Source organism: Podarcis tiliguerta (assembly GCF_965153285.1).
Source record: "Podarcis tiliguerta genome assembly, chromosome: 8".
NCBI lineage: Eukaryota > Metazoa > Chordata > Lepidosauria > Squamata > Lacertidae > Podarcis > Podarcis tiliguerta.
In genome coordinates, this window is record NC_139541.1 from 63683504 (window position 1) to 63711399 (window position 27896).

Consider the following 27896-nt stretch of genomic DNA (forward strand, 5'->3'; position numbering starts at 1 on the left):
TCTCTTAGAAATGGTGGTGCTCCCAATTAAGCAACCCATCCCCTGTCGTCCCTATTAATCTACGTCACCTTTACGTCTTGTAATCTGAGCTTCTACCCTTTGTGCTTTCTGTTTTGCCATTTTCTGAGCTCTCCTTGATTTTGAAGAAGGTGTGTGTGTGTGAATGCTGTCCAGAGACTGTGAACCTGTTAAGCCTCCCTCTTCCAGTGTTCCTTTTCTTAGCTGTCCCCCATCCAGTACATCCCAGCTTCTGCCTTCTGAACTATGTCCCTCTGCAAACCACTGTTCCAAATCTATACTGTCCTCCTGCTCTTGGGAAGATTTAGGATCAGAAGCAGAAGCAGAGAGGGGGGGGGTGGCTCCCACCATTTCTCCTCAGTGCTGCCCTCCTCAGCATGGTCCCTGACAGCTCATTAGACTTGTGACTTTTATTTATGCAGCGCTGTTGCAGACTGCAATGCATCTGGCCCAGACACCACCTGCTTCTGGATGAACAAATGGACTATCTGAGTACAGAGCTGCTGTTCACGCAAGGTGATTTTTAGGTGGCACAGCATTGTCTAGAGAGAGAATAATGTTTGCTATAGCAACTTTCTCTCCCATTGTGACGTGGTGGTGACTCCTACACTTTGGTGACTGCATCAGGCAAGTCTCTAGGGAAAGGTCAAGGGGCCAGCAGCCAATCTGAGCATTAGTGAGAGATTGTGGGCAAGTAATCCCAGACATTGAAGATGTAAGCATTTGGTTGGGTGACCTTTTTTTAGGATTTTACCCCAGGAAGTAAACTGCCACAGGGGCCGGATTAAAACAACCGGCGGGCCGAAACGGACTTTGGACATGCCTCCAATGTGCTTTAAAACTGAACAAGCCTTGTGTGCCATCTTAAGCCCTCAGACTTTTCCAGCTCCTTGTGGTGTCCCTCTCTCCTCATCTTGTTTAATGAAAGAAGCATCCTCAGCCAGCCAAGACTCACTGGGAGCTCTCCGAGGTGCTGATCAGGCTGCCTGGATTTGTAAGCTTTTTGATTATCCCTGTTGTGCCTGTATCTGCCCTGACTACTGGACATGGCAAGTAGAGTCAGGCAACTGCGACTATACCTAAGGGGTGGAGAGCCTCTGGACATGAGCTTGGATGTCACCTGCATGTCCTCAGGCCCTCTGAATTCCCTCAGGCACACCTACTGTTTAGAAGGGAGCGGCAGAAAGGGAAAAGGTGCTTGGATGTTCTGCAAAGTGTGCAATTGTCTCCTTCCTCTGTGAGAAGATCTGCTTTGAGGAGATCAAAGCACAGGGGGAAGCTTCTCAGTGCGGAGAGAAAATTTTGTTCCTAATAAATTTACAGAAAGCCATTAACCCATTTTGTAGTTGCATACATGCAGGGGTTTTTTGTTTTGTTTTTTTAAAGTGCAATTGCATTTTGAATTTTGAGGTTTGTGAATAACTGCAAGACAGGGTTTGCAGTTCAGCTGTGCATTGGTGTTATTTACATTCTTCTGCTGCGACTGCTGAGTCCTTTTTTTTGGCCTTTTGTGCAGTCAGGACCACCGAGAGGTTTGTTTGTTTTAAAATTTAGTCATTTATAAATGTTTTCAAAGAAATAAAGTTTGCTGGAGATCATTTTTATTTCTTTATTTTACAAACTTTGAAAAGAAAATCTATGCCAAAAATGGGAGGTGACACCTGAGTGAAATGACATGACACCGTTTCCATGGGAAATAGCTTTGTGTCTGTGCCTCAGTCCACATTTGGGTTCAGCCCTGCCCACTACTGGAGCACTGCTCTCAACAGGTTTCCACAAGGTGAAAGTAGGACTTGGTCTGAAAAAGGTTCACTACCTTGCTGCACTTGCTGTGACTGTGCCTACCTAATGGGGTGCAAAATGATGAGCATTGCAAAACAGGATTCTGGGGTGCTGCACTAAATCCTTGAGGTATGGCAGATTGAAATAAATCAAAATAAATAGCAAATACTTTGCAGTTCATTGACCCCTTTTATTGAGTCAGTTCTGTTGTTGAAATACAAATGTTCCTTGTCTAGATTTGTGTTTTGCCACCAATCCGCCCCCCCACTCCAGACACTGTGACCTAAGTAGGTCAGATATCACACCGGGGAAGCTGAGGGGCCATCTGACTCGTATGGGGGTAAGGCAGTAGTAAACAACAATGCAGAAAGCGGTTGAACACCAGACACACCAAAATGACACACAGGCCTCAGTTGCTGATGTCCCAAAGCTTGTTCACGCAGGAACTGCTGCCCAAGTAACGCTGGGGCATTCCTGGGACATTGATATGTACAATAAGGGGCAGTTCAATGTGTGCCTTTCTTCGCTGCTGGAGTTCCTGAGCGGATGTAGCAAGGCTTTAGCTGGCTCCCCAGGGTTCCAATGTCAGAACGGCGAGGAAAATACAAAAGAGAAGGGAGCCTTCACAATTCAAGGAAGGCTTTTGTGCTATCGGAGAATCCTGATTTGAACTTGCAGGCTTCCTTGGATTTGTGTTGCTTTGGCACAGTGGAGCAACGAGGATAAAGTGTGACTCTCCCTGCAGTGGTACAACTTGCTGTCAATTATGAGGAGGATCCAAAGGTAACCCATGCGCGAGGTGCCACCAACTTTTCATTTCTGTCTCCCTATCCAGAGTTCAATTGGGTGCATGGTCCTCTTCCCAGAACTAGAAGGGCAGCTCATATTAGAGAAGCAAGTTAATGGGTTTACCAATTTTTGCTTATCACAGAGAGATAAAACTGTAATAACACAGATGAGCAATGCATGAAAAACCACAACATTCCCATTTCTGTTGCTGAGCAGTACTGATTACTTTGTGATTAAGCTCTTACCAGCTGAGGTCTAGAGTCCTTTCCCAGTACTGTGGCATTCCCTTCTCCTCGCCTGGCAAGAGCTGGAATAAATTGACTGTTTCAAATCTGCAAATCAAAATCAAATATCTGTTCCTCTGAATGAATAAGTGAATTTAAATTTGGTAGCCAGTGCCATGTTCACGAAAAAACAAAATGAAACAAAAACAGTATCTTATGCAACGTGTTGTACTTCCTCACTTCAATACTTCCATTATCTGCTAAAGTGGAGTCTGATATTGGCTCATCAAAACACTAAGGGTGTGCACTGGCCACAAGATTCAGTTTGTATCTGTAGCTTTGGGAAGCAGCTCAATCTGTTTTGGAGCCACTCTGTAGTTTTCCAGTTTGACTCATAATTTGAGACAAAATTATATTTGTTGAGAATGAAGCTCCCCCATCTTCACTAAAATGAGGAATCTATATATTTCTTTTCATATGAGTGGATGAAATTTGCAGGCATGTTAGATCCTCCAGAGTGGATTAAGCAAGCCAAATGTTAGGAGATACAACCAGGGTTTAGTGTACTAGGGTTTAGTGTGTGTGTGTGTGTGAGTGAGTGACACTTTTAAAGTTTGATTTAGAAAAGAAAGGAAATGTATTTTGTTTTCTGCCAACATGTGATGCAATTTGCAGGCATATTCTGCCTTTATGAGGGGATGAAGCACACCAAATTTCAGAATGATAGTTGAACTGGTTCCCCTGCAAGGGAAGCATTACCGAGTGGATACAGTAGTAAGCATAGGGGGTGATAGGGGTGGGGGAAAGAGCATGAATCTTCAGGAAATACTAGGATGGGGGAACTGCCAATGCACTCCAGCAAGAACCTTACTACCCCATGTCTTGTTGAACTTTTGCTCCCCTGCTGGGGATACAACCCCTTTTCCCTCAGGGAGGGAGATATCACCATTGACTTGTATTGAAGAAGGGGTGATGCGGTGGGGGGACGGGACATGATCTATGTGAAGAACAAACTGTTTTAATATTTAGGTCAACATTTCTCCTCCAGATCACTGTGAATGGAGTGTTCTGGGAAAATAATTGACTGTACAAGGCATTTCCCTAGCCAGTTTGGTTTTGCTTTGATTAAAAAAGAAATTCAGTAGGTATTTTTGAGTGGGGACACACCCAAGTCCACAGAGCAACTTGGAAGTTTAGAGAGTCAGTGATCTGACTTGAGATGTCTTTTCAACAGTGCAGTCTGGTAATCCAGGAAGTATACAGAGCCACAGTAGATCCCTACAAAATACCTAGCAAATAGTGAATGGAGGAAGCAACAGAATGAACACTGATGTGTTAATCAATGGCCCAACCATCTACAACATAACAAAGATATGTGCAGTGAACTTTTCAAAATTACTTAAAGCCAACACAGGATGATTAAGAAAACATCAACCCTGTAAAAGACATTCAATCAATGCCAATCTTAAGAATTCACTTCAGAACCAAAGAAATTCACACCCAAACATCACTTTGCAGTTGATGCCTCTCTTGTGGGTACTCTGTTCATGGTTGTAGGGGGGACTTAACATTTGCAACTACTTGCAAAAGTCCACAATGTTTGTGGTCAGGCCTTTCTCCCCCTTCTGGCCATTCCTACGGTTCAGCTAAAATTCTGTAGTTGTGACCTGGGTCACTTCTGACTGCAGTTCATCCACTCTGCGTCCACGGGAGCCCCTCTTGTGGCTGTCCATGTCTAGTCATGCCGACTTATTGAGGACTTCAGAAGGAGTGCAAGTCGAGACACGCTCTCGTGTGGTGTTCCGGGCCCGGCTGAAGCTGCTCTGCTCCATGTGTGACCGGAAGGGAAGGCAGAATTCTCGGAAGCACCTCTTGAAGTTCTCATCCAAGAAAGCATAGAGGACAGGATTGAGGCTGCTGTTGGTGTAACCCAGGGCAATGCAAAAGTGGAGGCTGGCCATCACATAGGGGTTCTTCTTGTCGATGCCCACCAGGGTCCAAACAATGACAAAGATCTGGATGGGTGTCCAGCAGATGATGAAGGCAGCCACCACCACCAGCACCATGCGTGTGATACGGCGCAGGTTGCGGTCCTTCTCCTTGGAGCCTGAGAGGAGGCGGACACTCTTCAGGCGGAGAATCATGAGCCCGTAGCAGATGGTGATGACCAAGATGGGAACCAAGAAGGCAAAGATGAAGACGCAGATCTTGGTGACTGTGTCCCAGTAGATCTGAGGTTCAGGAAACTGCAGGAGACACATCACAATGCCACCTGCAGGAAAAGGAGAGGAAGAGAGTGAGGCGACTTTCACTCAGCAGATGGAGATACAGAGATAGAGAGGTGTCCAGCTTGGACATTATTTCCCAAGGCTCCGTCAGCACAGATGCTGATTTTCACTGCCGTCTGTTCATTGAAGCAAATGTAGGAATATCAGGACTTGCTGATATTGTAACTCCTAACTCATGCCAACATAATGAAGTATTCCTAAGAGTGTCTTGTATATGACTCAATCAACTAACTGTAACTCACAAAGCGAATAAAGCAGATTTTATTTTTAATGCCAATAGTAATATTAATAATACAAGTAATACTACTACTGATATTAATAGCAGCAGCAAAAACAATAATGCAAGTGGAAGCTCTTCTCCGTGAGCCTACAGGCTCTCTCCCTCACCACCCAAGCCTGCCTCCCTGTCATGGTCATGATTTTTCAAAGACTTTCAGCCTTCTTCTGGTGTTCTGGCTGTGGCCAGCCAAGGAAGGAAGGGAAGCTTACCTCTCTCTGCTCCAGCACACAAAAGGCAGGGTCAGTGCAAGACATTGCAGCTCCTGAAACTGCCTCCGCCACCTATCTTCCTGCTGCTTCCTCCAACCTAACTTGCCTGCTGGCCTGGTTGCTTGCTCACTGCTAGCAAAGAGGCTTTAAAGACTTAAGGTAAACGTTAAACAGTAACTCCAAGCAACTTCGCCCACAGTGCCTCACCCATTTCTCAGAGCGAGGCACTGAGCACTCAATGCCTTTGTTGGCAGCTACCATGAAGGCTGGATGAAAGCAGCAGGGTGGGGCAGAAGTTGGTAGGGAGAAGTGGTGGCAGGGCTAGCGAGCTAACCAATCAACTGGCCAGCTAGCTGCCACTCCCAATTCGCCATCTCAGCCATGTGACTCATTGTGCTCCCCACATCCAGTAGGGGAATCTTCTCTGGCTCAGAATCAAAATCTGAGATGGAGAAGAATTTGGGACTTTCGATACGTGCTTTGTCTTTGAGGTGGAACAGTATAAGCCCATGAGACTTGCAGAAATAGGAGTCTCTGGAACCATGCTTTTAGATAGCTCCTTTTCCTGGAATTTAGACAAGGTTGTGGTGGTGGTATTTAGTGTCCTGTGGTTTAGAACTACCTTTTTAAAAAACTTTGTTTCTCTTGGTGGTTCTTCAGATCCACCTCCTGATGACTAGATAGTTGAATTTACGTTAAATGGGGGATGTATGGTTTTAAATAGGCAACCAGGTTGGGGATACGGTGTGCAGGGAGGGTTCTTTAACCTTTAAGAAACCAAACACTATTTTATCCTCTGCCAAGGACCTATAGGAACTATTTTGTGGAGGGAGACATTTTCTATCTATTGCAGGAAAGAAGCTGCTATTTGTGGCAGAACAGTTTCAAAACTGCTCTGAGAAGTCTGAGGAGGTTCATGACTGACACAGGGACTAGCCAATTAGTACTGTGGTGTGGGGAGGTTGCCTCATGCTTGAAACAGTGCTGTGCTAATATACCTTCCCATGAAAACGGAAAGATCCAATGTTCCCTAAGCTTAGTCCAAGTCAAAAGGTTCTATGTGTGTCCAAAATGTGGTGAGGGAACTTTTACAGCAGACTCACTGATAAAATCACACACATCTATGTACAGCCTTATGGGCATCTCTGGCTGTGGTTTATAAGAAGAAGAAGAAGAGTTTGGATTTGATATCCCGCCTTTCACTCCCCTTCAGGAGTCTCAAAGCGGCTAACATTCTCCTTTCCCTTCCTCGCCCACAACAAACATTCTGTGGGGTGAGTGGGGCTGAGAGACTTCAAAGAAGTGTGACTGGCCCAAGGTCACCCAGCAGCTGCATGTGGAGGAGCGGAGACGCGAACCCGGTTCCCCAGATTACGAGACTACCACTCTTAACCACTACACCACACTGGCTATAGAGCAGGAAAGTGGTGTCTCTGCCTTCCAAAGCCCACACAAAGAAGAATTGACTGGAATGTGGCAACAAGACACTTGCCTTGAGATCGGGTGACAGCCATGATCATGATGGGCACCCCAATGACAGACGAAAGAACCCAGATGCAAACATTGATTAACTTCGCTTTTGCCGGGGTCCGGAAATCCAGGGCCTTGACTGGATGGCAGACGGCTATGTACCGGTCCACGCTCATCATGGTGAGGGTGAAGATGCTCGTAAACATGTTGTAGTAGTCAATGGAGAGGACAACCTTGCAGAGCAGCTCCCCAAAAGGCCAGGTCTCCATCAGGTACTTAGCACTCTGGAAGGGCAGTGTGCTAGTGGCCAAGGCATCTGCCAAGGCCAAGTTGAAGATGTAGATATTAGTGGCTGTTTTCATCTTGGTGTATCTGCAGGGAGGAGACAAAGGGAAAGGCGTGTCAACTGTAGATTATGCTTGCTTTCTGCCCAGGAAGCATGGGTGTTTCATGGTCTGGATGAATAAAGGCCCCCAAGCTGTCAGATTTCTCGGCTTTGTTGTTGTACCTATGTTTAGCTGGTGTGAAAAAAGAAAGAGTCCTGCAATTAACGATACAGTTAGTTCAAAATAGTATGTGAAATTCAGGCCCCTACCTCTGGGGATGGATTTATCATTCTTCCTCTGGTCCCTGACAATTTCAAATGCATTCATTTATACATCTGGTCCAATAGCATTAATCTGCTGTTCTAATTAAAAAAATGCATGAAAATCCATATTTTTTTAAAAAGTGCTGCATTCCTAAATCAGTACACACCAGTGTCTCATTACCTTTTAAAGCAAACAACTACATCACAAAGCTTGGAGAAGTTGCCAAATGGCAAGAATAGCTCTGCATTTCATGCCTGCTCATTAGTTCAGGAGGTGTCAGCCAGGTCAGTTCATACTGAACTTGGGAAAGAATTAATTCCATATGCATCCTCCCCTCCTAATCGCTTTTGGTAGGACTTTGTAAGTCAATACAAGGACCATGAACTTGGCTGGGTAGCAGATGGGTAGCTGATGCAGCTGTTTTAACAACGCTGCTACACGTTCTCAGCCAGAAACTCCCATCAGCAGTCTGGTCACTGCATTCTGCACCAGACCCAAGGGCAGCCCCACACAGAGCGCATTGCAGTAAACTAGCCTTGAAGTTACCAATACGTGGACCACCGTAGTCAGGCTATGTTGTACCCCCACTGGTGGAGGCAGTTTGATTCTGAATACCAGTTGCTGGAAATCACAGGACAGGAGGGTGATCTGGGGACCCGAGGTTGGGAAAAGCTGGACTAGCCTTTAGAATAAGGAGCCAGTGTGGTGCAGGGGTCAGAGTGTCGGTCTAGGACTCGGGAGACTAGGGTTCAAATCCCCACTTGGTTATGAAGCTCACTGGGTGACCTTGGGCCAGTCACCTCTCAGCCTGACCTACTTCACAGGGGAGAAAATGAGGAAAGGGAGAACTGTGTGCACCACTTTGAGCTCCTTGTACAAAAATAGGTGGGTATAAATGCAATAAAATAAATGCAATAAATAAATGTTGGCACTGGAAGACCCTACTCCATGAAACCATCTGGAAGACCTGGAGACTGTTGCTGTTTATTAGCCCAAACTTGTTCACAGGGCTGTCAGGAAAGATCCAGTGGGGGGGGGGGGAGGCCACTTAGCCCTTTGGAAGAAGGATGGAATGAAAATGCAATATATTTTTTATTGAAACATGGGGAAGGAGAGCAAAGAAATGACTATAGTTTCTCCTCAGCAGGCTCCTTATTGTTCTGCCTCCTTCCCTCAATTTTCGCCTTTATTCTTTCATATCCTTCCTTCCCACATTAATCTCTCCTAGAGGGAATATATCTGACCAGAACTTTGATTTTCTTCTCTCTTTTTTACCACCAGGATCCATTTTCTTCATTTTACTGTCTTGGTGAACAAGACCTTATCCATTAAATATGGATTTGAATGCTTAAATTATTCAAGGAAGCAAAGGGCTCAAACGAGTGCCTAGATTTCCCTCCATCATTGCAGGGGAAAAGTTGAACATCTCAAAGATGCTGCCGCCAAACATGCCCAGTAGTTTTTGCTGTCACATTGGAACCAGTGCGTTCTGTTATTCTATGCCAATATGCACACTTAAGAGCCGCCTGAACCACTAAGAGTTAAATGCCGGTAAGTATGTGCCGAAATCTGGGTGGCATTTTTAAGAGGGTTAAAAGGGATAGTTTTGCATTTCCAGTAAATCAGCTGCACTACTTGAAAGTAAAGCATAGAATTGCAAGAGAACTTAGAGGTCAACTAAACCAACCCACTGTTTATTTTTGGAAGCTGACTGCTACAGCAATCTTGAAAGGTGGCCCTCAAGCTTCTGCTTGAGAAACTTCCAATAAGAAACATCACTTTCCATGCAGTCTGTTTTACAATTTCATTGTAAAAACTGCCATTATCATTAAACCTTGGAGGTTGTTTTTTTTTTAAAAAAAAAAATATTTATATCCTGCATCAGTTATTCTTTTTCTTTCATTTGTCTAATTTTTTTTGGCCCTGTTCCTTCTTCCCATGAATATTGTTAAGGGCCCATTAAATCCTGGATATCAGTTTTCAAAAGCATCATCACCAGAGAGCTTAGAAAGCAAAGCAAAAAAAACCCAGGATTTAGTTGCTTTTGGAAAGGCAGCATTTACGATATACATATGAGAATGTTCCAGCATGTATCTCACTTATTTTCACAAAGAGGGGAGTGATAACAATATTGATCTCTCTGTACATTGTGACAAAATGACTAGGCTATCTTGATACACATGCACACCAACCATCAGGGATACACTTTAGAAGAGAAAAATAAATAAGTACTGTTCCACTATTCAAGCCCACTCATGCACTCATCAGATAGGTTTGCTGCATTTTGCCAAAGGCATTCATCTTAAGGCTTATCAGTATTTTCATAGATAACTTCTACCTGCTTCCAATGGGCATGTAAGAAGGACAAGAGGACTGCCTCCCCATCGAAGAGCCACATTCATTGTCCTGATCCTAATAGTCCAGAATCCCTCTGCATGCAAGGAAGGATAGATTAATCTGCCAGTTTAGGTTTATCTCAGTTTCTCATTTTCCCAGTATAAAATTCAGCTCGCCACACTTCCACATTGGTTTGCGATTTTTGAAATTAAAAAATCCTCATTGAAATGTGTCGGCTTTTTTTTGCAGGCAGTTTCCCCTGATATAATGCATGTTCATGAATGCTTGTATTTATACACAAACTTTCCCCTAATATATGCATTCTTGCATATGCACATTAGAGGAAGATTTTTTGCAAAATTCTGAGAAGTGGAAATTCGGGATGGGGGAAATAGTTGGCTTTGTTTAAACCAGAGGTCGGGAACCTAAGGCTCATGGGCCGCAAGCAGCCCATGAGGGTAGCTTTACTGGCCCATGAGCTGCCCCCGAACCGAGCCACCCACTCGGCGAGTTCCTGCGCGCTGCACTAAACCGGTGCAGCGTGGCGGGGGGGACTCTCTTCCGCAGCTCCAGAAATCACTTCTGCGCAGGCACGATTTTCAGCATCTGGGCATGCGCAGAAACAATTTCTGGCGCCACGGATATGCGCAGACATGATTTCTGGCATCGTGCTGTGCCAGTTCGGCCCACAGAGGATCTCCGTGGGAGTGATCCGGTAAGCCTTGCCGACCCCTGGTTCAGACACAAGGGGACTAGGTAGGTTTGCCTTTAAATGTCAGCCAAACTGATTTTCTCTCTCATTCCTACAAGTGAGCACCTGTTGCGTTGGGTGTGTGTGTGTCCCCCTTGGCTGAATTCATATGTTAGAAAACAAACACAAGAAACACCACATTCCTTTGATGCTGCACTACCTGTTGCATTGTAGAACTGTAGCCTTTGGATAACTATGGACTAAATACTGCCATGCCACGCTGCATTTCAAACGGTCGGAAAGAGCTGTCTGTTGCGAGACTGGCCCCAGATTTCATCACGTGCAATTGCAAAATAAAATTTTCCAAGTTAACAGGGTTGCAAACTGATATTTCCTCCTCTAGAAACAATGATCACAGAAACGAGTGCTAAACGTCCAATAGATTTCACCAGGCTTCCAGAAGCGGCTTTTCCATTATGTAACAGATAACATAAAATGCAGAAGTTAACAGGGAAGGAAATGTCAGGGGAAGGGAAGAAAGGGCCATCTGCATGCAGTCCCTTTTCTATGCGTCGCTACAATTGCCCCTAACGGAAAGCACCTTTTCTGTCCTTGGAGAGCCCTGACTCACAACTACACAAACAAGGGCCTCTATGCATGCTGCTGCTGTTGAAGAGGTGACTGTTGGTGAGGCCCACATGCCAGTGGTGTGCAAGAACAGAGGCCAAAGCAGCAGCAATGTATGGTGTGTGTGTGTGTGCTTTCTGCACACACTCACACAGCCCTCTCCACCCAGGCAAGCGAGAGGCACTCGCAGAGTTCAAAGGCATATTCCAGCCAGGCAAAAACATTCAAGGAGGATGAGAAACAGGGCCAGTGAGGGGTGTGGCAGGGGAGGGTGTGGGACCTGAGGAGAGTCTCAAGAGCCAGGTAGAGAGGCTTGGGGGGCTGCATCTGACCCCTGAGCCTGAGGTTCCCCATCCTTCCCCTACACAAAAGCTACTTCAGCTCCAAGAAAGGTAAAAAGGTAAAGGACCCCTGAGTGGTTAAGTTGTTGCATGCTCATTTTGGGGTTGCATGCTCATTTTGCTTTCAGGCCAAAGAGAGCCAGCATTTGTCCACAGTCATTTTTCCGGGTCATGTGGCCAGCATTGCTAAACCACTTCTGGTGCAACAGAACACTGTGATGGAAACTAGAGCACACTGAAACCCCATTTACCTTCCCACCACATTGGTACCTATTTATCTACTTGCACTGGCATGCTTTCGAACAGCTAGGTTGGCAAGAGCTGGGACAGAGCAATGGGAGCTCACCCCATCACAGGGATTTGAACCACCAACCTTTCGATCAGCAAGCACAAGAGGCCCAGTTGTTTAGACCACAGCATCACCCGCATCCAATAGCACTCCAATAGCACTATCTGTACAAGAAAGACTGATCCTTTTATAGGATTTTATGTTTAGGGGAGAGTAAAGGCTATTGTGTGAGAATTCATAAGGAAGAAGCATCAAAATTGCTTCAAGATTTATCTCCCCTTCCCTCCGCCCCCACTTTCCTTTGGCAAAAAAGAAATCAATTTCCCTCTATCTTTGCAGCTGCAGCACCAGCCACACATTCCTCCTTCATACGGATTTCTGCTCTTCTTGTCTCTTCTTTTTAATCTAATTCCCCATGACTAAATAATTATGATCAATTGTTTTATTGTCTGCCAGGTTTGCTTTCAGAAATCTCTTTGGTAACCATGGGGAACTGATCGCCTGAAAATTTCCTGATTAACAGTAATCGCTTGAAGTTTTACAGTTCTCTCCAACGATGTTACAAGCATTGCATAACAAAGCCCACAACATTCTGATTGTTTTGCCTGCAAGAAAGAAACAGGGGGGCAGGCAAGCAGACGGGTTTGGGGTGTGTGTGTGTTATTGCTGAATCTAGTAACAAAACCAGAAGGGACTTGTTCCTTCCAAATGCTCAGCTTCTGGTCTTTGAGTGTTTGCGTTTAAATCTAATCTTAACATGACTGTGCCACCCTGCTTGTAAATGTTGCCAGGGCGGCTCACACAGCTAACAAATACAACCAAGACAGCACCAAATAAGGGAGAGGTCCAAACCCCCTTTGTGATGGGATAAGGAGCAAGATGTGGGGGAGCAAGAGGTTGGATTGAGTGCTGGTATCGTTCTGCCCAGCTCTAATGCCTACAGAGCGATGCCAGCACCATTCTGCTAGGACAGAGTGTGCTCTTCCAGCCACCAAATAGTTGGAATGCTAGAAGTGCTGCTTGTGGGGTGCCCACCAGTTTGTCAGGGACTGGCTGGATGATGAGGATTAGTGGGAGGCTCTAGCTGGAGGAACCCCCCCCCCCCCGGGAAGCCTCAGAGGAGGAAGGATCAGAGCCAGGGCAGTGGTGGTGGGACACGGAAGACAGGTCAGAAGATGAAGCTGGGGGCAGAACGGTTGGATGCTGAACAGGCGACAGGCTTGAGTGAGGGAGAGGACCCAGAGGCAGCAAGCACTGCACACAGAAACTCCAGCACATTTAGTGAGAAGTGAAAAGATCACAGGGAGGGAAACAATGGGGCAGACCCATAGAGTTTTGCATATGCAGGACAGCAATCAGTAATGAAATATGACAGGCAGGGAGACATAGTCTTGTACTGAGTCAGACCATTGGCCCATCTAGCTCATTTTGTCTACACTGACTGGCAGATATTCCTGGAGATTTCAGGGAGGGAACCTGGGACCTTCTGCATGCAAAGCAGGTGCTCTATCACAGCTATGACCATTTCCCGCTTTGCCATCTCAGGCAGACATGCCATCTAACAATAAAGTTGTCAATGGAGGCAATTTATGCATTCCACTGAAAATCAATGTCACTGAGTGGCATTTTGGGAAACTCTCCTCTGGTGTCTTAGAAACATCTTGCTGACAAGCAATGCGGGGGGCGGGGCGGGGGGGGGGACAGACTCAACTGATCATGGCTGGACTTCTTTCTTTAGGGATTATGTGTCAGCTTGATTTTTATCTATCGCTGCCTTCTGCCCAAGGCCAGTAGAAGACATTAGTCCTGCTGGCTGAAATCCAGGCTGAAGGCTTTTGCTGGTGAGATATTATCAGACTAATACTATGAACAGTATCACTCAATTGCCATGGAAGAAAAGAACACCTGACACTTGGGACATGACATGATCTACCTCTGAACTGTACCAAGAGAAGAGATCATAATTATATTATTGTCATCTTCTTTGTTCATCTTTACCCCTCTCCCCAGTCTCTTCTCTTTAACACTGAATGAATAATAAACAAAGGGTGGAACTAGCACAGGGGGAGCCAACAGATGTAGTTGGATGGCAACAAGTCCCAGCAAACTCAAGCCAGCATGGTCAAAGATCAGGGATGATGGAAATTGTCGTCCACAACATCTGGGGGGGGGGGGAGTACCATGTTGGATACGCCTGAATGAGAAATACTAGATGCCCAAGACATTTTTTCTGCTTGAGGGGAAGGGCAAGGTGGTCCCATCTCCCTGCTTTCCATGTACACAACCCAGCTGGACCATCACCTGGATTTTAATTCAACATTATCTCCACTGCTATACGCAGTTTGCCTCTGAATCCCAGTTGCTGGTAATCACTAGTGGAGAGAGTTCAGGTCGCGCCTGCAGGCTTCCCAGAAGCATCTCATTGGCCACTGTGAGAACAGGATGCTGGACTAGATGGGCCTGATCCAGCAGGGCTTTTCTTAAGTTCTTACATAGCAGCATCAATTTTCCAGACCTGTCAGAGATATCTAAACTTATGCTCACAAGCATACAGGTTTCAAAGGACCTAAGGTTGCTTTTCCTTTCGTCTAATATGCCAATCTTTCTAATTAATTTCCTATTACCCACCATTTGCCACCAATAGGTAGAACTCCCTCCCTAACATTCCCTCCAACACAGGCAGCATTTAAAGTCTGCATCAAGGTTAAGTTCCAAACCACAGAGTTGAACTTGAGTTGCAATTAGTCTCTCCTGTAATGAAAAGGCTCAGAGCAATAAAGGCAGCAGCACCTCCTCCTGGTTTGACCTGATCGTCCTCCCTCCCTCCCGCTGCTCAGAGTGAAACAAGTAGTGTAGAAACCAAAACCACGCAATTGCGATTTGAAGAAACAGCAGTTACAGGATGCAGAGATGAAGGTCTACCGGTTCTTTTGTTTGCATGGCAGTAAAGATACCAGATGTCAGAGGAAGGCTTGATAGGCGCCAAACAGTGTGGTCTCATAAATTGGGGGTGAGGAACCCATGATCATCCATATGTTGTGGGACTCCAGCTCCTATAAGTCTCTGTCAATGTGGTCAGGGCTCAGGGTGATGTAGCTCCACAGCATCTTGAAGGCCAGAGATGCCCCATCCCAGCTACACAAAATTACTTAAAAACAAGTCCCATTGAATTGAACATGATTTACTTCTGGTTAATTTGGTATGGCAGGATGGGGAACCTATAGCTCTCCAGATCTTGTTGCACTACAACTCCCATCATCCCTGACCATTGGCCATGCTCTCTGGAGATGGTGGGAATTGCAGTTCAAAAACACATGCCCCACGCCTGGCTAGGACTGTGTGAGCTCCCTCACCCGCACTTCACTTCAGAGTCCAATTAAACACTTGGGATGTGGCCTCTATGAATTCTGGATCACTCCTAGGAGACCTTGGCTCACACCCCACCCCAAATCTGAAGCAATATTTGGAAAGCCTGAGCTTTGGTTCTCTGTTTAACTAACCTATGCCTTGGGTTAATTGCCCATTCCAAAGCTGGAGGGAGGCTTGCAGATTCTATGAAGTCTCACTTTGCCCAGCAGTGCCCAGTGGGCACTGATCCATTAGGGCAACTAGGGCTTAGCCCAAGGGTCAACATTTTTTCAGGAGGGGACCAGTCCACTGTCCTTCAAACCTTGTGGGGGGCCAGACCCACCTCTCCCAAAAGCACCCTCCCTCCCGTAAGGACCCCCCCTACTGACACGGCAGCTGCTGACACCACCTCGTCTTCAGCAGCATTGTCGTCATTCTCTGCCTTGACCAGGGGTCCGCAGGGCGCAGAGCCCATGCCGCTGGCCTGGGCAGTGGAGGCAGCATCCCCACCACCACCACTTCCTCCCACTTGGCTCTTGGCCACATGTGGCCGCAGGAAGGAAGGGGCGTCACCCAGAGGCTGGAGCTTCCTGCAGCCATTCCGAAGCCGCACCAGCATCAGGGAGCTCAGTCCCCACACGGTGAGGCCTCCACGCCGTGCCGGTTTAGCACGGGGACTGACTGAGCGGGTGGGCAGCAGGGTCTGCAAGGTTCGTGGGCCACATTAATGAGCCCAGTGGGCCGCACCTGGCCCCCAGGCCTTAGTTTGCCGACCTCCAGCTTAGCCCTGCTGAGCGAAATGTCAAGCTTTTTATTTAAGCCCCCATCCCTCGACAAATCTCATCACGACACTCTTTCCTGTTCTGTTCATCCTTCCATAATCAACCGGAATTTAGAGACTCCTCCGGGAGACATTTCCATCAATGGTCCTGTCAAATGAGAGAGTTCACTTTCACAGTTGCCAAATTTCATATCATAGCATAGCACAGAATCATAGCACTGTAGAGTTGGAAGGGACCCTGAGGATCATCTAGTCCAACCCCCTGCAATGCAGGAATATGCAGCTGGTCCATACAGGGATCGAACCTGCAACCTTGGCGTTATCAGCACCATGGTCTAACCAGTGATGGAAAGTTTCAAGTTTTACCCTTCTACTCATCAAAAACATTGCTTTTCATTTTTAAAACTCTGGTTTTTAATTTTTGTGTATATTTTCAGCTTGAAATAAACTGACAGCCTGTACTTAAATATTCCTGTTAAGTTCAGAATCTCTCTCTCTCTCTCTCTCTCTCTCTCTCTGATTTTGCAAGCACCTGTCTTAAAAGATTCCATTTGTACACTCCTTATTGGTTCCTGTCTGTGCTTCTTTTCTTAATAGGGACTCAGAGATGAAAGCATCTCTGCAAAAGGTGAAAATCCACCTGTAGACGTCAGCTAGAGACATTTTAGCTGTCAGACAGATGTGCCCAATTAACACCTGCAACTAGATTGGGAATGATTGTCTGACTTGTCAGAGATGGAAAAATAAAAGATCCTACCATCAAGTTTCATAACTTATTTTTAAAGGATTTGTGGTCCAAATCTATTTTTAATTACCCATGTGAAAATGTTCAAGTTAAATTGTTATGCTAAGGGAATATCAACCCTCCACCAAGAAAAGGTGCATTATATCATGTCACTCATGTCGTTTTGCAACTATTTGGCTTCTTGTAGCACTTGTTCTACTCCTAGTTATGGAAAGTAGCAAAGACTTGTTCAAGACACTGATGTCTTCCTCATTAGTTTCTGCAGCTTCTGAAATGTCAACAAACATTTCCTCCTCACTTGCAAATCTGTCATTAATGAGGACTAGAATATTGCTTCCTAGGTCTGGGGAAGAATTCTAGCTTGGTTAGCATTCTAATGCAAACCTACCAAATTTCCTGAAGCAATATGTGAACTGAAACAGAGCTATCCTTCAGAATTCACCTTTCTCTGAATTTCATGATGCAGTTTTGCAGCAACAAAAAAGGTGTGCCAAGTTTGAATATAAATGCATTCATGAAAATAGCATACACAAATTTAGGGGGGATTGCTTGCAAAAATGTATGCATTCGGGAAAATTTGCACTAGCACACTGATTAATTGTCATGAGGGCTTAAAAAAAAAATCCCAAAATTTGACAACTAATGTGGAAGTGTGATGAACTGAACTTAAAAGAATGGGGAAAAATAAGAAGCTGAAATTGACAAAATTATCCATATTTATGCCAACCACCCTAAACCAAACCAGAATACTTAGAATGCTTTAATAATAATAATAATAATAATAATGCTCCTTCCAATGTGACCATGCAATTGTGCAACACATATAACCAGAATGCATGTGGCTAGCAGCTATTTGAGAGATACACAACCCCAGACCAAATAGACTGAGGCTGTGTACACACCATGCATTTAGTGTACACACACCTCCAAGAATCCTGGGAACTGTAGTTTTCCCCACACAGCGCTACAGTTCTCAGCACCCTTAATAACACTTCCCAGGTTCTGGTTCTTTTTTTTTTTTTTTTTTGGGTGGGGGTGTTATGTGCTTCCCCCCTTCTATCTCCAAAATGAAAAGTGCTCATATATACATTTTTTTTGCATTCAAGCAATTTTATGATCGCACCCCCACACCATGCAGGATTTCATATGGGAAGCAGAATTTTAATCTGGCATGCTAAGAACTGGAGTTTTGCTGCTGCTGATTTTAAAGGCAATTTCCTAGTTCTTAAGAATGCAATGAAAAATGTGCGTAGGCGATGTTTGTCGGAAGCTTTTGTGATAGGGCTCAGGAGTTGACATCATCAGGCACCTGCCAAGGCCTGTGCCCCAGCAAGGGACCCACTGCTAACCTTAGAGCTCTCTTGCTCTGCTGTTCCTCCCTACAGATAGTTCTGCCTGCACATCTCTCCTCCATGGTGGAATGCGCAGTGACAGGAGCACAGAGAGCAGGCAGCTGTCTCTGTTCCGCTTTAGCCTTTGCCTCTGGGTGGCCAATCACATTAGACCCAAGAAGAAGAGGGCAAACGAATGATGGGCAGGGCTGGCTGTGGGGAGGAGGAGTGGCGCAGGACACTTGCTCAAGGGCCTCCATGAATATGGAATTGGCAGGGTACCTTTGAATGATGCTCTTTCATCTGGCAACCCTCCCTAAAATTGCCGTGGTATGAGTCCAGCTGTGATGATGCTCTGAATGTGGGAAGAGCCATCATGTAGTGGCAGAGGGTCTGCTTTGTGTGCAGAAGGTTCCAGGTTCAATTTCTGGCATCTCCGGGCAGGGCTGGGAATGTTCCTTATGTAAAACCCTGGAGAGCCACTGCCAGTCAGCGCAGACAATACAGAGAGAGATGGGATGAACCTGACTCGGCATGCAGCAGCTGCCTAAGTTCCTAACGTGATCTGATTCAGTGGGATATTTTTGGCTCAGGACTCCGTACCAGGCAGATCTCTAGTTTCAGCTAAACTCTGCTGATATCACAAACTTGTGGAGTAAGCAGAGGCAAGATTAGCAGGAGCACAGAGATTACAATCAGGCTGAGCCAGCTTGCTGCACCTAACTGCAAGATTATTTGCCAAATAACTCCTCTGGGACACAGTGATGTGTGCATCAAAAAACAGATTGTGAGTTGGAGCTAATATCTTGGTACATGCACCGAATACATTTTCCACAATATGTTCCTGGATGAAAAGGATAGTTGGCAGCTGTTTGCAGTTCAGTGGCCTTCGTATTCTAAGGCTATGGGCTCAAGCATAATAATAGTAATAAAAATGAGCTAGACCTTGCAAAACCTTCGCCTGTGTACTGGAAAAGGTAATGAATGGATGCATGGATATTTGGGGGGAATCACAGCTAAAGAATCCCCGACAGATGGAGTCACATACTTTGATGTTTGGATTCATTGAGGGTGCCTTCTGGATTTGCATTTCTTGCACTCTTGTGCAACAGACCTGCTTCCGTTTAAAAACAAAACAGCAGACTTTTGCAGTAAGGAAAGTGATGGGGGGAAAGACGTGCTGGAAAACACCAAGTGCCTGATGTGGTATTGCGTTCCCTCCCTACAAACAAATCAAAATGGGATTTCCAATAAACAGCCGTCATCGCAAAACCTCCTCACAGACTTTCTGCAAACAAATCAGGATAAACAGGTTGTCTGGAAGCGACTTGACTGGGGACCAGTATAAGCCATGAAGCATATGTGCTTGGTTTCCTGCTAGAAGCGGCGAGATGGGCTGTTATCCAGAGCTGCCTTGGAAACCTTCATGAGTTTTACTGTTGTTTTGGGTGTCAGGTCTATTTCCTGGCAGCTGAGAATTCTATACCAGCCAAGGACGATATGAAGGACAAGGCGGTCAGGAGACGAAAAGGCAGTTTCTATGATGGAAGACTTAGAGAACTGCCAAGCATATGGAGCCGCTCTGCCCTTGTAACTGGCGTGTCCCTGATGTATCATGATTTGTAGTGATTAAGCAGCTAGTTAAAGACACAATGAATTTAGAGGCACACTTGGAAGGGATTTAAGATTTAAGGAGGCAGTGCAGGGATGAAGGAAGGCAATGATTTATTTATTTTTTAAGCAGTGGTGTGGGAAATATGGCTCCAGAAGGTGTGGCCCAAAGTAGGTGCATCCAGCCCATACTCTTTCTTTCTCACACATACTCTTGAATGCAGGGGTGCCAACTTGAATAAAATATGGGGTGGGGGGCAGGTAAGCCCTGCCCCACATAATCAATCACAAGATGCAGCACATGCACACCATTTGAATGGCAATGCTCATTAACTTGGGGGTATGTGTCTAGCCCCCTAACAAAATTTATTGGGGGTACCGAAGGGCCCTCCGTACTTAGGAGTTGGCTCCTATGCTTGCTTATTATTTCATTTCACACTGTGCAACTTTGTATTGTGCATGGCTGTTAACATGGAAATAAAATGGAACAGAATTGCATCATTGCTGCTGTTGCTAATGATAAACACTGCGGAAGATAAGGAGTGAGAATTTCCCCCTTCTCCTCCTCCTCAAGTGTTGACGCTTCCTAACAAGGCTCTTGTGCCTTGAGCAGCTGTGTGGAAGACAGAAATGCCCCTTAACTCCCATGCCCAGCTCATTCATCATGTTCTGATTGCACTACAAGCGACGGAAATGACTCTTCTGGAAAACATGAAAGTTCTCAGCTAGCTAAGCAGGACCAAAAAGATAAGATGAGATGGAAAGAACAGTTGAGTGCCTGTGCAGGGGTCTCGATATGATCAAAGGTTCCTAGACGGAAAGATCAACCACATTAGAAGTAATGTAAAAAGAGAGAGCAAGAGAAAGTTGACATGCGTTTTTAGATATTTGCAAATGGATCAGACATGGTGGTTATTGGATTAGATTTTATTTACTCTGACTGCTTCTCTTTCATTCATTCACTCTCGACAGATTCTCAGTAATTATGCAATACACAGACGAATTACTTGCCCCGTGTCCTTCATTCACAGAAGAAAATGCGCCTTTGGTTCCTCCAGACCAATGGATTGTTTTGTGGATGTATTCCTCAACATGTCATTGACACAATAATAGTTCATTAGCGGTGGATTTATACTGGACCATCCACACATCATTCTGGTTGGTTAGCTGCTCTGCAGTGCTTCCCTAATGTCATTGTATTATTGCCGTTTAGTGGGGTGCCCTTGTGCTACAGCACAACAGGAGAGGGAGAGATAAAGAAAAGACCTGGAACAATTGTGGCATGAAATGTTACAGAATTTCAGCAGGAAGCTATAGGCCCTGCCCTGCTTTGGAGTGAAGCAGTGTGTCCACCTTTGTAGGGAAAAACAAAGAAGGACATGATGTCTCCCCTTGCCCAGACATCCTGGACTTAGAAGGTCATGACTTAAAATTCGGCTGGCATGCATGCCTATGGGAAGGCGAAATTTTATAAAAGTTTTATGAACCATATTCTTAGGAAGAATCTGTATAGCGTTTGGGAGAAATATAAAAATCTGCTGGAAAGGAAAACACCTTTATGGCTATCTCCTATCAAGGCTATTACAATTAAGAGAGTTAATATGGATAGACAGTGGGTGACTTACTGGGAATTGCTGCACTTTACAGGGGGGTGGGGACCTAAACTGAAGTCAATGGAAAATATAAGGAGCCACGTTAACGGATTGATTACAATACCATTGGTTACATGAAATGTTTAAATTAGATAGAAAAAATGGTTTTTCAGGCCAAAGCTCAAATTTGAAAAAGAACTTCTACAAAACAAAGAGAAACTTTTGTCTAAAATGTATAATCTTTTATTAGACTGGGAAACAAAAGACGAGGTACCACTGTATTGTGTTCTCACAGTGGGCCCCCAGATACTTATGGGAAGCCGGGAAGCAGGAACTGAGTGCTAACAACACTCTCCCAGGAACAGATATTCAGAGGCATAATGCAATGTAACAGTTTGGTGTTGTTTCAGAGATCTTGTGTGTGTTTGTGTGTGATATAGTAACATTTTAATGCATCTAGCCCAATGGCCTTTGCATGACCACTACAGCCATACATTCACAACAAACTAATGATTGACAGGAAATGATGACCGAGAATATAAGAAAAACATAGATAAAATCTGTACCCACCATATTTGCCACTCCTATAAATCAATTCAGGTAAAATCGCTAACAGAATTCATTTTTTTAAAAAACAACAACCATGTGCTGAGTTGTTTCCTAGCAGCTGGTGCACATAACACCATCCTATATATAATATAATCCTGGTTAAATATTAAAAATTCTGCCTATCTTGGGGTGTTTTATTTATTTATTCCAGTACTGGGAAATTATATTTGCAAAGAATTTCCCCCTTGGCTCAGCATATAATGGGCAGAATAATAAATAGTGAATTATACATCCAATTCTATTGCATCCAAATAGTTTTATGCTTTTTCTCTCTCCCCTCCCCAGTGTGTGTGTACATGGCAGCGCTGCTTTGGGGATGGTGGGTGCCATTGGAATAGGCACTGTGGGAAAACATGGCATCTATCTGGTAGTGGAAGAGTGATGATACTCATTTGTTTGCATTGTTTATAGGCTAGAACTTAAGAGTTGGTAGTACCAAAGAGAGAAGAAAAAGACAAATACATTTGTTTATTGCATTTATATCCCACCTCTTCTCCAGGTGGTGTTTAACCTCCAACAGCAACCCTGTGAGATAGGTCAGGCTGGGAGGCAGTGACTGGCCCAAGTGGGGATTTGAACCCTGGTCTCCTGGGTCATAGTCTGACACTTTAACCACTACACCACACTCATAAAGGAGGGGGTTGAACCTCAGGCCTGGGGACCCAAGTGCCACTATCCAGGCTATCTGAAATCTCCCCAGGCCACAACCACTATTTCACACCCCGGCCCTGATTTGCACCTTCCTCATGTGTCTTTGGGACGTGGGTGGCGCTGTGGCTTAAACCACAGAGCCTAGGGCTTGCCGATCAGAGGGTCAGCAGTTCGAATCCCCATGACAGGGTGAGCTCCCGTTGCTCGGTCCCAGCTCCTGCCAACCTAGCAGTTTGAAAGCACGTCAAAGTGCAAGTAGATAAATAGGTACCGCTCCGGCGGGAAGGTAAACGGCGTTTCCGTGCGCTCCTCTGGTTCGCAAGAAGCGGCTTAGTCATGCTGGCCACATGACCCAGAAGCTGTACACCGGCTCCCTTGGCCAGTAAAGTGAGATGAGCACCGCAACCCCAGAGTCAGTCACAACTGGACCTAATGGTCAGGGGTCCCTTTACCTTTACCTTACATGTATCTTTGCCTGGCTGAAACCTGTCATTGAACCATGACAATACTTCTTGCTTGCCTGGATGGAGAAAGAAAGAGGGGTGTGTGCAGAAACTAGTTCTGTGTACAAAGGCAAAACTTTACATGTGCTGCTCTGTTTGCTTTTATCTCTGGTTCTGCCCCCCACTGGTATGTGGCCCCTGGAAGCTTACACAGAAAGTATGTGGCCCTCCTGTTGGGAAATAGTTTTACCATCCCTGACATAAAGAGACATCCTTCTGCAGCCACCGCTTCTCTCTCCATAACGTGACACAGTCTTCTTTTGTGGATTTCACTAAGCACAAATATAATCCCTATCGTACATGTACTATCCATCTGTGTGGGAATTAGGGACAGGGGTGAACCTAATGCTACAGGTAATATTCAATAACATCCCCCTCCCCTTGTGCCAGTGGTACAATCCTATATGCTTAGCTCTCTCTCTGTCTCTGGACCGTACCACTTTGTACCACATCCTGTGACTGGATGTTCCCCAGTGCAAAGCATTCCTCACATACAGAAAACAAGATGTCAGGTGGAAGGGTTCAAAAGGGATACTGATAAGCTGGAATGTGTGCAGAGGAGAGTGACCAAAATGATAAAGGATCTGGAAACCAAGCCTTATGAGGAACGGTTGAGGGAGCTGGGTATGTTTAGCCTGGAGAAGAGAAGCCTAAGATGTGATATGACAGCCATCTTCAAATATCTGTAGGGCTGTGGAAGATGGACCTGAATCAATGGGTTCAAATTACAAGAAAGGAGATTCTGACTAAACATTCGGAAGAACTTTCTGACAGTAAGAGCTGTTCGGCAGTGGAATGGGCTACCTCAGAAGGTGGGCTCTCCTTCTTTAGAGGCTTTTAAGCAGAGATTGAATGACCATATGCTAGGCATACTTCATCTGTGATCCCTTTGCACCCATTCCGACTCCACAATTCTATGATTCAATGCTTCTCCTCCAGCCTTCTTCCTGAAATGCTAGCTTTACACATGCAGTGCTTTTTCCTAATTCTTCATAGGGGAGCATTCCATCATAATAGCAGCCCCCCCCCCGGGAGTCTGAAGTAATATAGCTCTGAGATAGATACGCCACTTCAATGAGCACCAGGCCTAAATAGATCTGGGGCAGCATTTCCATCTCTTCCAGACAGCGAAGTGCTAACAGAAGCATCATTAACACTTCCGTTTCAGATTTTGCAATTACAATTCTATTGACACCAGCTTCCACCAATACCCCTGGAAACCATTTGGCAGCGGAGGAATTTTCACTCTGATTTGCCCGCCACTTAATGGTGCTATCAGAGATAATTGCCAAAGCCCGAATCCTAGCAACAAATTGAGTCCCACCAGAGCCGAACGCCTCTTGTACGATTGCCTGGTGCCCAGTTTGCCAATGCTTTGAAGATTTGCAAAGATAAAACTGAGCTACATTTTTTTAAAAAGCCCTTTGGCTCAAAGGTTCTTTGATACAGCCCCACCCAGGCTAGAAAGAGCTTCAGTGGGGTGGGGAACATATGGATTTCCAGGCACTGTTGGACACCGAATCCCACCCTTCCTGATCATTGGTCCTGCTGGCTGGGGCTGATGGGAGTTGGAGTCCCCCAGTCCTCCTTCTCCACTGGAAACAGGTTCAGGGGAGAAATGCAATGAAATCTGCATTGAAAAGCAAACCTGCTAAATTAGCATTTTCTGAAACAATGTGCAAACTGGAAATTCGCACATTTCTGAATTTTGCAGAGTGGTTCCCCAGCCAAGTAAGCCAAGTGTACAAAAATGAATAGACTAAAGGAAAATGAATAGACTACAGCGAAAATGACACACCAAAACCACATTATATTCAAGAAAAGTTTTGCATACGTAAGACAAAATTGAAGGGGGGGGAAAGGGGGGGAATGTGAGAGGGGAATGTGCACTAAAATGCTGCCTCCTATCCAGGAGAATTTAGAAAAACAAATGTGGAGAAATGAATTTAAGACTGGGGGGGGGGGGTATTAGAAAGTGAGAGAACGGAAATTGACAGAGCCAGCCATATCTAGTTGAAGATCAGAGCTATGTGTGATACGTGCAGGTCAGAACAGAGGTGTGTGGGCCAACTGGCACGGGCCTATGATTTTGAGGGGCCTACTCTGAGCCCCCCTGTTAGAGGCAAAGAAATTAGCCTGCTCCCTCAAGTGCCCATTGCCAGGGTTCAAGTAAGATTCAGTTGCCCCCTGCTCAGTCAGTTTTCCCTCAAGGAGCGGTGATGGAGCTCCTTCTTTCCATTTGCTTCCAGTAGCAAAATGTGGAGCCAGTGTGGTGTAATGGTTAGAGTGTTGGACTATACCCACTTAGCCATGAAGCTCACTGAGGGGGCCTTGGGCCAGTACCTGCCTCTCACCCTAAACTATCTCACAGGGTAGTTGTGAGGATAAAATTATGGGGGCAGGGGGGAAACTATGTGCTCCATTTTGAGCTCCTTAGAGAAAAAGGTGGCATATAAGTGCATCAATAATAACTTTTAAAAATGGGCTGGTGAAAAAAAAAATGGTGGGAAATAATTCCCGTTACAAACCAACATAAATAAATTTGATATGTGAAATAATTTTATGGGATCTAAGGGCACTTAAACACAAACACTGAATATCTACTTACTTCCACAGCAAAGTAATTCAAAAATGAACAGTCTGTGCTGACACAACATCAGCAGTGGGAACAACTGCAGCTCACAAAGCATCAGAGAACCCAACTGCGTTTCAGCCTTGGTCTTCCTCAGTGGACTCTGAGGACCACAGCAGATGTGGCTCGACAAATAAGACCATTTATATATACATAGAACACAAGTAATGCTGTCAGCTGGGGCTAGTAATAATAATATTTATCTAGCCTTTGAGCAGCTTACACAAATATATGAATACATTGCCCAGTCAAATAGGCTCTGAAAGAACTCGGTTTGTCCTTCCAAATGTAGCAAGTGTCTTAAACTGGTACAGCTAGCACGCCATCAAATAGTACTGTACTTCCTGGGACTCACAGCCAACGGTATGACTTGTCATATCTTTTTGTGCATGCCAAAGGTCACCTTAGGCTAGAGCCAGCCAGGGCCAGCCTGTCCATGAGGGGGACTGAGGCAGCTGCCTCAGGTGGCAAAATCCTAGGGGCATCACTGTGGGATCGTCCATCACCAGGCAAGTGAGGAGAACCAGCAGTAGTGGTGGCTCCCAGGTTCCGGTGAAATCTCAAAAGAGCCCTGCAAAGATCTTGTAGGGCTCTTGTTAGATCTTGCTGGAACTCAAAAGCCCCCTGCTGCAGCTGCACAACCCTGGGAAGTGGAGTTTTGGTAGGAGCGCTGATCAACACCTTCCCATTTTGCCTCAGGCGGCTTAATGGGATGGGCCACCCTGACCAGAGCAGTGTTGAGAGTGATATGTGCTGGGTCCCTCAAGGCAGCTTCTGTAAGTTCTCCATTTGGGTATCAGAAGGGCTGGTAAATAAAAGCCAGTGACCTCTCTCAGCTGCATGAGTCTTATAGAAGCTTTAACAATGGCAGATTTCCACCCTGAGGTTCTTGTGGTAATAGGAAGCCGTCTATTGGTAATAGAATCCAGATTGGATTATTGTAACTCGCTCTATGTGGGGCTGCCCTTGAGACGGACCCAAAAACTCCAGCGGGTGCAGAATGCCACGGCGAGACTCCTTATGGGGTCTTCGCTGCGAGATCATATTCATCCGGTACTATACCAGCTGCACTGGCTCCCGGTGGAGTACAGGATCAGGTTTAAGGTGCTGGTTCTAACCTTTAAAGCCCTATACGGCCTAGGACCCTTGTACCTACGGGACCGCCTCTCCTGGTATGTCCCACAGAGAAATTTACGGTCTGCAAATAAAAACATCCTGAAGATCCCAGGCCACAGAGAGGTTAGGCTGGCCTCAACTAGAGCCAGGGCTTTCTCGGCCGCGGCTCCAATCTGGTGGAACGCTCTGTCACAAGAGACTAGGGCCCTGCAGGACCTGACATCTTTCCGCAGGGCCTGCAAGACAGAGCTGTTCCACCAGGCCTTTGGTCAGGGCGCAGCCTGACCCCCTCCTCTGGCAATCTGCACAGAATTTTGCTTAATGGTTGCCATCAATTTGATTTTAATTAATTTTATAATGAATGTTTTTAGAATGCTGGATTATTTTGATTGTTGTTAGCCGCCCTGAGCCCAGCTTCGGCTGGGGAGGGCGGGATATAAATAAAATTTATTATTATTATTATTTATTATTATACCTGTTGGAGTTTGGTAAATGCATTGTGGTTGCCGTGTAGAAAGAAATGGTCTGCAAATGTGCAGTGGGGAAATATGCACATTTGCATAATTAATGTTTATTTTGCATAATTTATTCCAGTTTTGCTGGTAATGAGGAAGGGCAAGGAGGCAAGCACGACACTGAAGCTCTCTGGCTTCCGTGGTTTCAAAAAGCATCATTCATCATAAGGGCTAGAAATGAGCCGTTTCAAAAATGAAACCTGAGGTTCCAGATGAATTCTGCTGTCAATACCATATTCTTTGCTTTCTCTCCTCCCACAGATATATGAGATGCACATGAAATGGACTGAAATGTACTGGAGGATAAACCTTAAATAATAAACAATATTGGGATAGGAACTCACTTCAAACTCTGATACGTGTTTATATATTCATGGAGTGAATCAGGGCTGGAAGTCCACAACCTTGGCAAGAACAGTGACATTTGATTGGTCCCTCTTGGCAAATCCTAGGGCTACATCCACACCATACATTTAAAGGACTCTTATACCACTTTAACAGGCATGACTTGTTAAATCCTGGGAATT

At 45.4% G+C, this 27896-nt stretch overlaps 1 protein-coding gene across 1 annotated transcript in view; it reads right to left on the bottom strand.

Moving 5' to 3' along the window:
* Window positions 1-1976: 1976 nt before the first annotated feature.
* The window catches only part of OPRD1 (opioid receptor delta 1), a 39299-nt gene continuing 13379 nt past the window's right edge, over window positions 1977-27896 (bottom strand). Inside the window, exons 2-3 of the mRNA XM_083456412.1 lie at window positions 7083-7432; window positions 1977-5085 (exon numbers count right to left, since the gene is read on the bottom strand). Of these exons, the coding sequence (XP_083312538.1) occupies window positions 4553-5085; window positions 7083-7432 (883 nt within the window). The 3' untranslated portion in view covers window positions 1977-4552. The remainder of the gene's footprint in view (window positions 5086-7082; window positions 7433-27896) is intronic.